Here is a 14,416-nt window from a genome sequence, read left to right as displayed (position 1 = left end):
GCCTAGTCTTTTCTATATGGGCATAGATTAAACCTTTGCTTCAATTATAGCATTCCAACTTCTACATTGGAAGATCTGGGGCTGAATTTTACAGGGATAGTGGGCTAGCCACCGTCACGGAGGGTGTAAAAAGCAGCCCTTAGATTCAAGTACTCCAGAGATTGAGCATGTAACCAAGGCTGACATATTCCGAGGAACCGGTGCAATGTTGAAGCTGCCATTTTTTGGATGAGATGCTTAAAAAAAGGCCTGGCTTGTCCGCTCAGGTCAATGTAAAAGACCGAAGGTCACTATTCAAACAAGATTACAGGAGTTCTCCTGCGTTCCTAACAGACATTTATTCCTCAATGAATATTCCCACGAAAACTGGTTATGTGGTCATTTAATTTTGATTTTTATTGCAGGATCTTGGTGTGTGGCAACTACACTTCAAAAGCACTTCATTGACAGTGATACATTTTGGGATGTCCTAAGGTCCTGAAAGGTGTTATATCAATGCAAATTTCTTTGTTTCTCCACAGAGTATTGGTTGTCTAGTTAAGTGAGAAAGCATTACAGCTAAATCAATTATTTTTCTTATTTGACTCCCACAACTGATTTCTAGACAATGATGAGAAAAGAAAATATAGTTTAATTTACTTCCCCTGTATCCCATGGTGCTAACATAAATTATAGCACTCTAGCCACTTTTGGTTAAATCTGCTTACTTTAACGATAGTATATTGAACCTGGTGTTGGCTTTGTCCACAGGCCATTGGAAATAGATGCATATAATAATTTAACATTTGGTCAATATATTATTTTCCTTCATGAAATTTAACCTTGTCAATTGGGGAATAACATGCATGGAATGTTGTAATAACAAACACTCGGGACGATACTGCACAAATTCATGCAATGCTTCTCTTAATGAAATGAAATGAAAATCGCTTATTGTCACGAGTAGGCTTCAAATGAAGTTACTGTGAAAAGCCCCTAGTCGCCACATTCCGGCACCTGTCCAGGTACTTCTAATGAACAAAATTGCAAGAATTTCTAGGAACACAAAACTAACATTAGGTCTAACAAGTCTATCCTTTTCTCTATCTACTCACCTTCATGTTATATCTCTCAATGCAAATTCAAAACATGAATTTTCAGAGAGACAGAGAGGTTTTCTGGCTGAGCCAAAATGTGTTAAGAGCCCTTATTCCAGATGTCCCGCCCCAAACCTATCATTTTTGCTGATGTGTGGAGCACGGAACGGATTGTAGCTTGCCCATCTGTGGTTCACAGAGGCAGCTGTACATATAAAAGTGCAGCTGCCTTCCATCAGATCCAATATTTATTGGCGGGATGTCCAAAACACAACTTGTGGGCTTTATATTTTTCAGAAGGTCTAACCTACTGGAGTAATTTGGAGAGGTAGGTACCCTTTGTAGAGGTAAGGGACACTTATGGATAGGTCCAGGGACATCTTTGGGAGAGGTCTGCTACCCTCTGGGAGAAGTCAAGTGCCCTTGGGGCTGTTAAAAGTAGATATGAATCAAGACATTTAAACCTTCTGCCCTTTAAGTCTGCAGTTAAAAGAATATCAATGCTTGCCATTTCACTCTGTCTGTTGGCATAAGCCTGAGGACTATCATTATAGGATTCTTGCTGCATGACTGATTTCACAACCTCTCATTATCACTATTGCGAGCCTGTCAGTTCAGCTTGACTGACAGCTCCAAGTAGTTATAAAGTCTTTGGTGTGGGGCTATGAATACAAACACTTGTCTGCTCATGGCAGCAAAGCCAGCCCTTCACCTTGACCGTTCTCTCTTTTAAAAAATAAATTTAGAGTACCCAATTATTTTTTTCCAATTAAAGGGCAATTTAGCGTGGCCATTTCATCTAACCGGCACATCTTTGGTCGGGGTGAAACCCACGCAGACACGGGAGAATGTGCAAACTCCACACAGTGACCCAGGGCCAGGATCGAACCCGGGTCCTCAGCGCCACCATGCCTCCCCACTGTTCTCTCTTCACAGATGTTATCAGACCTGCTGCGATTGTCCAGCATTTTCTGTTTTTATTCCAGCCCTTCACCAGCTTGCCTCCATCCACTCCTAGCAGCCTCCATGGCTGCCTCAGTACTATTTCCAGAGATGGCAGGCCCGACTTACATTACTACACCACCCGCTGAATATTTTCAGCATTTTCTTCTTTTGCCTCAAATACCTGGTTCAATTCAGTTCATTTTGTGCTCTGAGCTCAGAAGTTAAAGTCCCATCTTATCTGTAAAAGCATCAGTAAAATACCAGAGTCCCATTTCTCTGGGGTGGGTCAAAACCCAAGGTTTACGTTTTGGCACCACTTATTTTCTAGCCAGCCAAGTATTTGCGGTGCCCATAAAAAAAATCTGTAATTTATCTCACTGCTATATGCAAATGGATGCTGTGCTGGTTTACATTATAGTCATTTTAATAGTGACTACTATTCATCATTATTTCATTAGCTCTGGAATGCATTGAAACATCCTGAGGATGTGAAAGGTGCTATATAAATTCAAGCATCCTTCTTTTCTTCAAGGCATGATGTATTTTGCAAAGAGGACTGACTACCATGAGTGAAACCAAAGTGTCCTGTATTTCTCCACCCAACCACAATTTGGGTGATTTACAAATTCAACTGCTTTACACCATACTTCTTAGCTGTCCCCTTTTAAGCGGGACAACCTGACATGAAACCAAACAGCTAAGTTAAAGAGGAAGCAGGATACAACACCTTCAAGCCAACAAAACGTTTCCAGTTCTACAAAAACCATCTATCAGCCAATTACAATTCGAGCTTTCGCCCTTTTTAAACTAATTGCAGCGTTTTTAGAATATACAAGGAAAGAAGAAATTATAAAATAAAGGACATTCCAGATTTTTATTCACCTTATCATAGTTTCTATTTTTCTGAAAAATACCACATGGACCTTTACAACGATACAAAGAACACTACAGAACAGGAACCGGCCCTTGGCCCCCAAGCCGGCGCTGAAACATGATGCATGTCTAAACTAAAACTTATGTACTTCGAAATCCATATCCCTCTATTCCCATCCCTATTCATGTATTATACTCAATGCCCTGACGATGAAGGAAAGAATACCATATGCCTTCTTGGCTACCATATCCACTTGCATTGCCACTTTCAATGATCTGTTGACCTGTACGCCCAGATCTCTCTGCCTGTCAATAGTCCTAAGAGTTGGTGTACTGTTGTTTTAAGTTTTAAGTCAGCAATTACTGGAATATTTATAAATGCAATAGTGGTCCCCTGTGACAGTATATGGGTATTGCATAACAGTTAAAACTAGTTCATCAAGCTGCTTTAATGGAAATTACTTCGTTCTTTTTTTATCAGGTAATCACTGTTAAATAATTCCATGCTGTTTAATTTAGTGACTAAATTCCCTTATGTAGTGGGTAAGGGTGAAGGAAAACCTACAAAAATCAAAGAATTAATCAGCAAAATTTTCAACTAATTTTATTAACTTTATGACAAAATCTGCATATAGTAATCTTTATTAATAATCTTATTAGTTCACAAGTAGACTTACATTAACTGTGCAATGAAGTTGCTGTGAAAATCCCCCAGTCACCACACCGCAGCACCTGTTCGGGTACACTGAGGGAGACTTCAGAATGTCGAATCACTAACAAGCATGGGCGAGATTCTCCGACCCCCCGCGGATGGGAGAATCGCCGGGGTCGGTGAATCCCGCCCCCGCCGTCCTCACCAATTCTACACACCCCCACAAACCGGCCCTGCGCGAGTCGCGCTGACTGCCTCGGAGAAATGGCGGGGGTCCGGCACGACTCAATGGGCGCCAGGGCTGCCCGAAATCTCGGCCCGCGATGGGCCGGGTCCCGCCAGCCTCTGTTGCCTAGTCCTCAACCAGGCGTAAATTGGAGTAGGGTCCCTTACTGGCGGCGCGGGAGCGGCTCCGGGGTTCTTTGTGGTGGGGCGCGGGGGGGCTCTGGCCCCAGGAGGTTGAACCCACGGTGGCCTGGCCTGCGAGCGGGCCCCATCCGATCCGCGGTGCGGGGGCCTGTGCCGTGGGGGTCAATCTTCCTTCCGCACCGGAGGCCATGAACCTCCGCCATTCCCGGTGTGGAAGCGAATCCCTCTGCTCATGCGTGGGGATGACGCCAGCACTCGCGCGCATGCGCCGACTCTCGCTGGTCGGCAGAGGCCCTTCGCCGCCAGTTGGCGTGGCGCCAAGACCCTTTCCTGCCGGCTGGCGGGGCGCCAACCACTCCGGGGCGCGGGTAGCCCCTGAAGGTGCGGAGGATTCCGCACCTTTGGAGCGGCCTGACGCCGCAGTGGTTCACGCCACTCCGTTCCGCCGGGACCCCCCGCACCGCCGGGTAGGGGTGAATCCCGCCCCATGTCTTTTGGGACTCGTGGGAGGAAACCAGAGCACCCAGAGGAAACCCACACAGATACGGGGAGAACATGCAGGCTCGGCGCAGACAGTGATCCAAGTTGGGAATTGAATCTCAGTCCCTGTGCTAACCACCGTACTGCCATGCTATATTAAAGCAAAAGCACATTAGCACCCCATTCTACCAAATAACCTGGTTATCCCTGGAGTCGTAATAGTCTAAAGGCTACTCCTCGTGGTTTTCCCTCTCACTGGCATTTTAATTCAGATGATAACTTTAAATGGAGCTAGTGTATGCAATATCTTGAATGTAATGCCAGCTGGCTGCTGTCTTGGTAACTTCACTGACCACCAGGTAGGGAATGAGACAGTTCAATTTTAATTGGAGTTACCAGGACAGTAGCCAGCTGGCAAAACATTAAAGGATCAATGAGAAAACAATCTGGCTGGAGAAGTCTACAGGATCACCAGGACTCAACCAGGTGAGCAAGATTCTCACTCAGTTCCAAGCATCAGCACATTAAATCTCTTATCTTGACATTTTGAGAATCCAATACCAGCATCAAGCGCTCGGTAAGCTTCCCATACTATGCAGAAACTTCAGAAAAGCAGACCATGTTGTGTCACTGTGAATTTTTGCCAGTTTCATTGTTAATCACCTTTTGTACTGAGGTTAGCAATTTTTTGCCAATTGGTCTTGAATTCGGCAGGCATCTGGGTGCGTGCACTTAAGACTCCGGTATTACGCCAGCACTTGTAAACAATCATTGGAGCTTGTGAATAAAATCGTGGCTGAGGCAGGCCCTTCAGTGGGCCCACTCCAGGACCATCGCCCTGATTGTCATTTTGGTTGAGAGCATGAAGTGAGGCATACACTGGAAAAATACCAATTCCCAGCAGCCTGGTGACAAGAGATGGGATTAGTTCCACCTGCAACATGGAAATCTGGCCCCTGGTCTCAAAGCTGAAATGATAGTATTTAATCCATTGTAATGCAAATCCAAATGTACATAATTTGTAAATATACCACTTACAAATTATCCTGAATTCTGCAAGAAGTTACTTTTGAAACATTAATTTTTGCTAAATGTCATTCATCTAGGGAAGAAAACTACGGTGTTCCACATACCTTTTAGACAATCCATTTTATAGCAGATTTTATTAGTGATACAAATGGTGATTTTGCTCCCTTTGTCTAATGAAAATGGGATGGTAACAGCGCCAAAATAGATTTTATTTGGTGATGCCATTACCCTAGAATATAGGATACCAATATAATTTAGAGTCAAATAGGTGGAGCATGTCATGCACTCAGTTGAGCCGAGTTGTGACAAGAAATTGGTCCAAAAAGATGTCACAAATGATTTTTACAGGGCCAGGAGAAGCACAGAAAGAAATAACTGGCATTCTGAAAAAATAAACAGATGAGCTACATGTTATTACAGCTTTTACCTCATAGCCTAATCGTGCTGCCTTCTGTAGCAATGTTTCGCCAGCATTCTTATTTACTATTAGTTTTCGTGTTTCAGATTGCGACTGTTGTCCTGTGGATGTCTCTGCTTGAGCAGGTGGTGACTGTGAGACTGTTCTGTGTTTTACAGGAGTAACTGGAGATGTCCGTTTTTTCCAGTGCGCTAAATAATCACGTTGCTTCTTTGGTGATGGGCTCCAATCAGAATCCAGCATTAACGCTGAGCGCTTTAGGGACCGATTTTGCCTTACTTCAATCTATTCCAAAATAATTATTTAACTGGTCAATCAATGGAACAAAGAAAATAATTATACACTGTACTCTTATCAATTAAAATAAATGTAACGTTATGATTAAAATAAAAGGCTAAATAATTACACTAACACATTTAACATTTGTATACTAATATTGCCCAGCATAGTTTCTAGGTTTGAATTTCAAAGTTTTTATTTGCCTTTTTTCATTATTACAGCAAGACTTTAAAGTAGTGCAACCTAAAGTCTATTCTTCAAGTCAAATAAATAATTTGAAAACCTCACCCACCTTTTTCTCATTCCAGTCTAAACTATTTCTCATGCTTTCTTGGCATCCTCTACCTCCATAAACTTCAGCCCACCTTTTACGTCTGCTGCCATATTCTATTGCAGAACAAGATCGGGATTCTCTGTTCTGGAGCCTAAATTCCCCGCCAGCGGAGAATCAGGGAGTGGGGTCTTCATTTTCACGTACATATTTCCTAACCCAACTCTTGGGACCCTTGGGGGAACCAGCTCTGCAGCCTGGCTGTGGCACAACCCCCCCCCCCCCCCCTCCGCGGCAGTCTCCAGCACAGCAGGCTGCGCTTGGCCAACCTTGCACCTAAGGCTACATGTTAGCTTCCTGCTCTGGGGATCCGAGCATCACGGTGGGAGGGATACATATGCATCATTTATATGTTCCCGCTGGCAAGGGGCAGGTACCGGCTGCCGCAGCCTGCGGGGGATTGGATGATAGCAACAAAATCCATTTTATGGCCGACCCGCCATCTCGGTCCAATCGGGAATCCTGATACCTGTGAGGCAATGGAGAATCCACTCCCAAATCCCATCACTGCTATCCTTACTGACAGTTTCCCCAATGCTCCAAAATTAAAAACACCATTCTTGTGTTCAAATTCCATCATGGCCTTGCATCTCCCTGTCTGTTACATCCATACCTATAACCACTGGGACTCTTCATTCATCTGACTCTGGCCTCCTGTGCATTGGTTACGTCCTTCAAATCACCACTGGTGTATCTGTCTTCAGTTGCCTCGGCACTGGGCTCTGGAATTCCCTCTCTAAACACCTCTACCACTGTGGACCACCGTGGAATATTTTTCTATGTAACAGGCTATATACAATGCAAGTTGTTGTAAATTGCTTACCTTGTGTCTTCCTTGATTACTTGCACCTTCTTCTGCGGACTGGGGTCTGCTAATATGCTTTGTCTTACATGTACGTTTTCCTGATGGTTTTTCTGACTGATACTGACTTGGGGATTCTTGCGTGTGACTCAAATTGAGAGCCCCTGGATTAAAAGACTCTTTACGTTTCCGCAAACTTCCCGACACAGGAGTGCTGTGCCTGACACTCAGATTCCAATCAGTACTGGGCAATTTTCCTGAAGGAGCCATCCTGTTTTGTGGTGAAGTCGGAGGCGTCCATGTTCCTAAAATGAAAACTGCAATATAGTTAGCTTGACCAGGCTTCAGTTCTGCTCTTGATCTGTAAGCTACTAAAAAATAGTACTTTGGCTAGAACCCAGAATGCCTGTTACATTCCATGCTTGGCATAACCTTGGACATGGACTCGAAAAAGGCAGCCAGTACCCGACAAGGTTTGTGGGCCATCCAAGATGGCCACCGTTGTCTTCTTTGTTCTGGCCGCCTCAAGTGTGACCTGAGGTAACCAGCATGCCCCCCCCCAACCTAATCCCCAATCCCCCCCGAGCCCATCTGCCCTTGCCATCCCCCATTGCCTCCCCCCCACTTTACCCTTCTCCCTCACTTCGTTGTTTTATCCCCCCACTTCTGCCAGGCGTTCTCTCCCTTTCAGGAGTTGCCCTGTGTCACCACCCCTTGCTTCCGTGCACTAGCATGCTCGCCAGTGTGGTAGCTCCCCCTGGAAGCAGCTCCCCTACACTCTGTCCATTTTGTTCTCCCCTTCCAAAAAACCACCCTCCCTTGTTGCTTCAGTGTACTCTGCCTTCACCCCACCCACTCCCGGGTGAAATGTTCAGTCCAGAGAACAAAGAAACACTGTCAATAATCCTTACGTCCGCTATTGCTGACTTCTCAGCCCGTTTTTCTGGATGAACTCGTCTGCATCGTCCGGATGTATGTTACCCAAGGGTACAGCATTCCAAACCACACCTTGTTTTTAAATAAAGTCACCGTGGCCCCATTGAACTCAGCCCAGCGCTTGACCCCAATCACCTGATAGATGCGGATTGTACTTCCCTCCCATCTACAGGACCACGTGCTTCTCGCCCAGTTCAGAATTTGCTCCTTAGCTTGGAATTTATGGAGCTTTGCAAAGCTTTGGGCCTTTGCCAGAGCAACCCGTGGGTCAGGCCCAACTCTGGAGGTTTGGCGAAGCCTCCCCCCTCCCCTCCAACCAGCTTTCCGAGCATCTGTGCGATGTACTCCGTCATGTTTCTGCCCTCAGGTAGCCCGACAATCCTTAGGTTCGGGCGGCGAAGCCTATTTTCCTGATCTTCCACCTTCCCTTGAGTACTGTCTGGGTTGTCACCAACCTTGCAACTTCTACCTTCAGTGAGTTCGTGGCTGCTTCCTCCAGTTTCCGCACTGTCGCCTCCTGGTTCTCCATTCTCCGTTATTTCCAGTGCCTCTTTGAAGGGGAGGGGGGAACCAAAGCGATTCTATGTCCGACATGAGGTCCTCCTGAATGGCCCCTGTTTTTTGGAGCTCTCGGGAAAGAAGCTCCATCCACTGCTCTGTCGGTGGGTAGGCTGGCAGTCGCGATTCCTCTCGGTCTGCCATACTCTGCTCCGCTTTACGTGTCTGAGATCTGGATCTTCCTCTCCTGACTTTTGCTCTTACTATGTCTCCAGCTCTGTGGCTGGTTTGAAGACATTTCTTCTGGTGGTTCTTAGTTTAAGGTGAGGTTGTTTTTTTTTGTTATTTTGGTGTCCGATTTATGGGTTGAAGGGGCCTAAATTGAAGTTATCAAGGGAGAGCCACCTTTTGTGCGACTGTTCAGCACATCGCCTCCACCTGAAGCACTAATTTCCCTTTTAAGTCCCCTCTTGCACATTCTATACATCTCTAGGGCTTCTGTTGTTTTGAGCCATAAGCCTCCTTTTTTCTCCTGATCCAATGCTATATATCCGTTATTAGCCAGGGTTCACTGGATTTGTTGGTCCCACCCTTTTCCTTGATTGGACATGTTGGCCCTGTACTCTTCCCACTTCCTTCTTGAATGCATCTCACTGTTCTGTCACAGATTTACTGAAAAGTGTCTGCTTCCAGTCCACTCTGGCCAAATGATATCTGATCTAATTAAAATTGGCCTCCCCCCTGCTTAGAACTTTGATCTCAGGCCTACAAACATGAACCTAACGGAGTTACGATCACTCTCTGCAAAATGCTTCCCCATCGAGACTACAACCACTTGCCCAGCTTCGGTACCGAAAAATTAAGTCCAGGCCCACTCCCTCTCTTATAGGTCCTTCTACGTACCGACATAAAAAGTTATCTTCGATGCATTTTAGGAATTCCGCTCCCTCTAAACCTTTCACACTATGGCTATCCCAGTTAACATTAGGGAAGTTGAAATCCCCCACTATCACTCCCCTATTACTTTTACACTTCTCTGAAATTTGCCTAGATATCTGCTCTTCTATTTCTTTCAGACTGTTAGGTGGCCTATAGAGCACTCCCAGCAAGGTAATTGTTCCATTTTGGTTTTCAAGTTCTACCCATATGGCTTCAATTGAAGAGCCTTCAAAGATGTCGTCCCTCCTGACTGCTGTAATTGATCAAAATTGCGACACTCTCCTCTGTTACATTCTTCCCTCTTTCGCCTGAAGATCCTGTATTCTGGAATATTGAGCTGGTAATCCTGCCCCTCTCTCAACCATATCTCAGTGACAGCAATGACATCATACCCCCATGCATTAATTTGTGTCTTCAATTCAACTGCCTTGTTCTTCAGACTCGCACTAAAATACCATCCAATCTTGTCAAAATCCCGTGACTTCTTCCTGACTCACTTGATGTCTCTTCTAATTTTGGCTGTGCATCTATCCATGTTGTATCTTCTCTCAGGATCCCAGGCCCCTGTCAAGTTAGTTTAAACTCTCCCCAACAGCACTAGCAAACCTCCCTGCAAGGACACTGGTCGCATTTCGGTTCAGGTGCAAACTGTCTGCCTTGTATAGGTCCCACGGTCTCCAAAATTGGTCCCAATGTCTAGCAACAAGGACTCAGAGAAAAGTCTAGACTATTGGGGTGCCGGGCTTGTAGTCCCTCTGATGGGGAGTTGGGAGGGATGGGTTGGGTGAGAGGGGTAGGTGACGATGGTAAAGAGGGAAGTATGACTTTAGGGAAGTAGCGTGCATCTGATGAGTACAAAGGAACCGCAAAGGAGGCTACGCACACATTTGTTCAACACCAGCCCTTGCGTTTATATCTATGTGTGCATATATATCTTCCTGCATAATGTGAGCCCTGCCCCAGCATGCATAAAATACTAGACAGGGCTTGGTGACGCACAACATTACCATTAATTCACTATTTAAAAGCCTTAATAGGCCCAAAGGTGGGTGGGTCACTCGATGCCTCCACTTGCAACTCCCACCTAGAAGCAGCCCACCATCAAATCTGCTGATTAGGGGGGGCAAACAGCCTACTGTGTCAGTTTTTGGAAATGACTGAATGCTATTTGGCAAATGGACAACAAAGGACAAAATTTTCTATTTGTGAGACTATGTTCTCCCATCGGAATGGAATTGCACCCCCCACACTTGGATTTTCTCGGTCCCCCCTCCACTCCAGTACGGGGTTACTGGACTCGCTCCCTGCCCCCAGAGACCCCCTAAATTAAGGGACCCCAGACACCCCCCAAATAAAAGACCCCCTTCAAAGACCCCTAAATAAAGGGACCCTCCCCGACACCCCTAAATAAATGGCTAAGTGCTGTCAATTTCCAGCTGACCACTTCAAAATCACTCAATTTTGAAGGGAGGTGATTGGAAAGCACTTAATTCTGTTTGAAGTGGTCCAAGACCTGTCAATCAAAAATTGATGTTTATAGACATTTGGTCAGAGCACTTTAGAGTTACTCAACTGTGACGGAAGATGAATAGAGCAATGCTGACAGCTGTGTGTGTGTGTGGGGAAGGTGTCAATCACAGCCTAGTAAAATCAACATCAAAAGAGAAATGAATGATTGGCTTCCAACTCAAAGATCTGACCGGGTTTAAACATAGCGGATTAGTTTCTCTTCCCAGGAACTGACACTTGGTGCTTCCTCTGTCTGAGCCAGCAGGTGTGTTGCCCAGGTGAATGTTAAAACAGTCTTAATGACCCATTTGCATCCTCTTGCTGGTGCGGGGTGCAAACCTCGATCCCGTGGTCGGTGGGGGCTGAGCATCAGACACTGGTCAGCACCCGTTTTCTTCATTAATGCGGGATTCTCCATCTCACCGGAAACTCCACTACCGGTGGCGCGAGGCTGAGTATTTGCGCCCATGAACTCTTCCCTAGAGTCTTCCATAGAAGTATAGAACCATACACAAACCTAAAGGTTTGCCCAGTGTTTGAAATGGATGCACATGGCTCAGAATTTCTCAATTGTTCCCCAGCCAAAAACCTAGCAAGGTATGAAGCTCAGTGGGCACATTTTTTCCTGAATGCTACTGAAAGATTCCCTGCCACACTAATCCTCGGTCTGACCTGGGAGCGGATGAGTGCTGAATTCCAAGGTCTCGCAATACTGGGAAGCAATTGAGCTTTGGCCACGATCATTTCTCTTAAAAAAAAATCAAACTCCTCTGCTGGATTATGAGTGCAGCATACTTTGAAGAATTGCTTGACAAGAGAAGATAGTAAAAACATGGATAGTGTGAATTGGTCACCAATAAAGATTGGTGACATTCACTATAGATTCTAAAACATAAATTTCTACAAGTGGGAAGGCGTAACACAGTTAAAAAGGCATTGAAATTTACCTGTAGTAACTGCTTTCCGTGTTTGTATCCCTGTACTTCCTTGATTTTCCTGCCCTTTGTGGAAAGGTATTTCAGATTCTTTCTCACTTCTGAACTTCTTCCTACTGGTTTTTATTTGCGTCTTGATCGTAGAGTTTTGCTTATTACTATTTTTACAATTCCCATGAGTCTCTGCTATACAACTCAAGTCATGTGGTTCCAATCTTGCCTGTTCACCCACTTCAGTTTTGAAGCTGTCAGTCCTTCCCACCTCACTCTCTTCTTTGGTCTCTTTATCCTCCGTTGTAAACAGCTCCTGACCCCTTGAATTCTTTGCTTTTACATCACCTTCCACTTCCTCATGCATACGCTGACTTTCCTCCAATGTACTGTTCGTCTGGTCACAGGTCACATGTACATATGAGCCACAGAAACTTTCTGCAATACACAAATGAAAATATCATTTGCAATGTATAAAAACATATTAATCTTCTTGGGGTTTTAGAATATTATATTGCTATAATCTGCAGCTGCCCATGACCACATTATTTTCTTGTGACTTTGCAACCACGTCAAATGCCCATTAGGATATTGATGCTGTTTAAATGCATTTTTTTCATGACCAGCTGCCTTTGCAACCTTTTTATCAACTCACCTGGAAATCAAATAGACTTTATGATGGCAATTTTCTCCCCTTGTCTCTGAAGGTGCCAGCTATTGCTTGGATATGGTTTGACAGGAGCCAGCAGCCTTCCAACAACTTTCCCAAATGTCCATGTGAGCCTGGAGAGTGAATGTCGGCAAGTATAGATAAAGGCAGAGGGAAATTCATCCTGTAGTTCACCACACTGGAAACTCATCATGAAGGCAATATGGGTGCCAAATTCCAGGATCCTCCAGCACTGCGGCAGAATTTTCAGCTGCCTGTACCCTGGAGTTGAATCCACCCCTAATGGGGATGTAAGACCAAAGTAACGTCTTCAGGTGAAGCAGGATTAGTGGACGCAGTATAATTGGCAGGCCATGCAGATGTAAAACAATTGTGAATTTAAAAGTTTTCAATGCTGACATTTATACTGGAAATTTCCAGTAAATCTGTAACATTGTAATTACATCTTCACTGCTGCAGCTTGGCTTTCTAAAGGATCTCTGTGAATAATGAATTTTGTGATTTGATCATGAATGTGTGTTCCATGTCTGTCTCTCTCTCTCACACACACACACAAACACGCATGCACATATGCACACAGCTATAGGACATAACAATCTATTAATTATTAACAAAGTGCAGCAGCATTTACAGCTTTCAAAATTCAATGGTGTTCATTTATTGGAAAAACAAATTTGGGAGAAAGGTATTCTGGCCGGGATTTTCCATTCCTCTTTGCATTGGGGGGGTTTCGCAAAAGGAATGGAAAATATCACGAGATGTGAAAAGTCGCGTCTTACGTCATGTGAAAGCTTAACGCGATCCTCCCCTTCCCTCATCAGTGGTGGGCGGCGTTTCCCACCACTCAATGTCATGATCCTGTTTCGAACACATTGCATCTCATTATCGGGCCCATATGCCAGAATGATATCCCCACTCATCATCAAAAAATTCATCTAAGGCAGCATAATGTCAGAATAGCGCAAAGCACAACTGATTTCAACTGGGGTGCACCTAATAAGCAGACTTCCAAGGGGAGCTTGGAGTTCAGGACAGGTCTCGACATGCGGCTCAGTACATACATGTAGTTCTGCATATTTGGGGAGTGGGGGATACCGGGGCTTGCCTTGGGGGCACCAGGTTTGACTGGAAGAAAGATCAGGGTAAGACTGCAAGAGAGACTGGGGTAAGACTGGGAGGGCACTGGGTGTTGACTCCAGGGTGAGTATCGGGGGCCGAGTGAGGTGAGACCGAGGGTTTGACTCCAGAGTCCTAGGCTTAGTCATGTGAAATTAGTGTCTCCAGAGTTGCAGGGGCCAACTTCTGGAGACAACATGTTGCCCGGGACAAGGATAATTGAAAAACCTGTCAGTCATCAGTACCCCATTGCTACTGAGACCGTTCAGATGTAACTCCAATGTCACGCCTGGAGTCAAGCTCGACACAAAATTAAACTCACTCAAACACCACTTCTCTGTCTAGTATTACTGATTGCTGCTCAGCAGTTAACCCTTGGTGCACTGACTACAAAAATCTATGACTACCATAATGTGCCTGCACCATCACCCAACTGGGCAAGCAACTACATTCCATTAGAGAGTTAGCAATGGCATGGTAGCCGAGGTGAGCACTCCTAATCCTTGGCTGTGTGCTGTGGTGCGTATTGACAAGTGACCCCTTTGACCAGGTTGAGTGGAAGGTCTTG

General features: G+C 45.1%; 1 protein-coding gene across 1 annotated transcript in view; it reads right to left on the bottom strand.

The window, feature by feature from the left end:
• The window catches only part of LOC119951393 (BCL-6 corepressor-like protein 1), a 153,321-nt gene that overhangs the window by 35,978 nt on the left and 102,927 nt on the right, over positions 1-14,416 (bottom strand). The window contains 3 exon segments of the mRNA XM_038774530.1: positions 5,852-6,127; positions 7,276-7,559; positions 12,084-12,500. Of these exon segments, the coding sequence (XP_038630458.1) occupies positions 5,852-6,127; positions 7,276-7,559; positions 12,084-12,500 (977 nt within the window).

This window comes from Scyliorhinus canicula, chromosome 17 (genome assembly GCF_902713615.1).
Source record: "Scyliorhinus canicula chromosome 17, sScyCan1.1, whole genome shotgun sequence".
Taxonomy (NCBI): Eukaryota; Metazoa; Chordata; class Chondrichthyes; order Carcharhiniformes; family Scyliorhinidae; genus Scyliorhinus; species Scyliorhinus canicula.
This window is presented reverse-complemented; position numbering and strand designations above follow the sequence as displayed.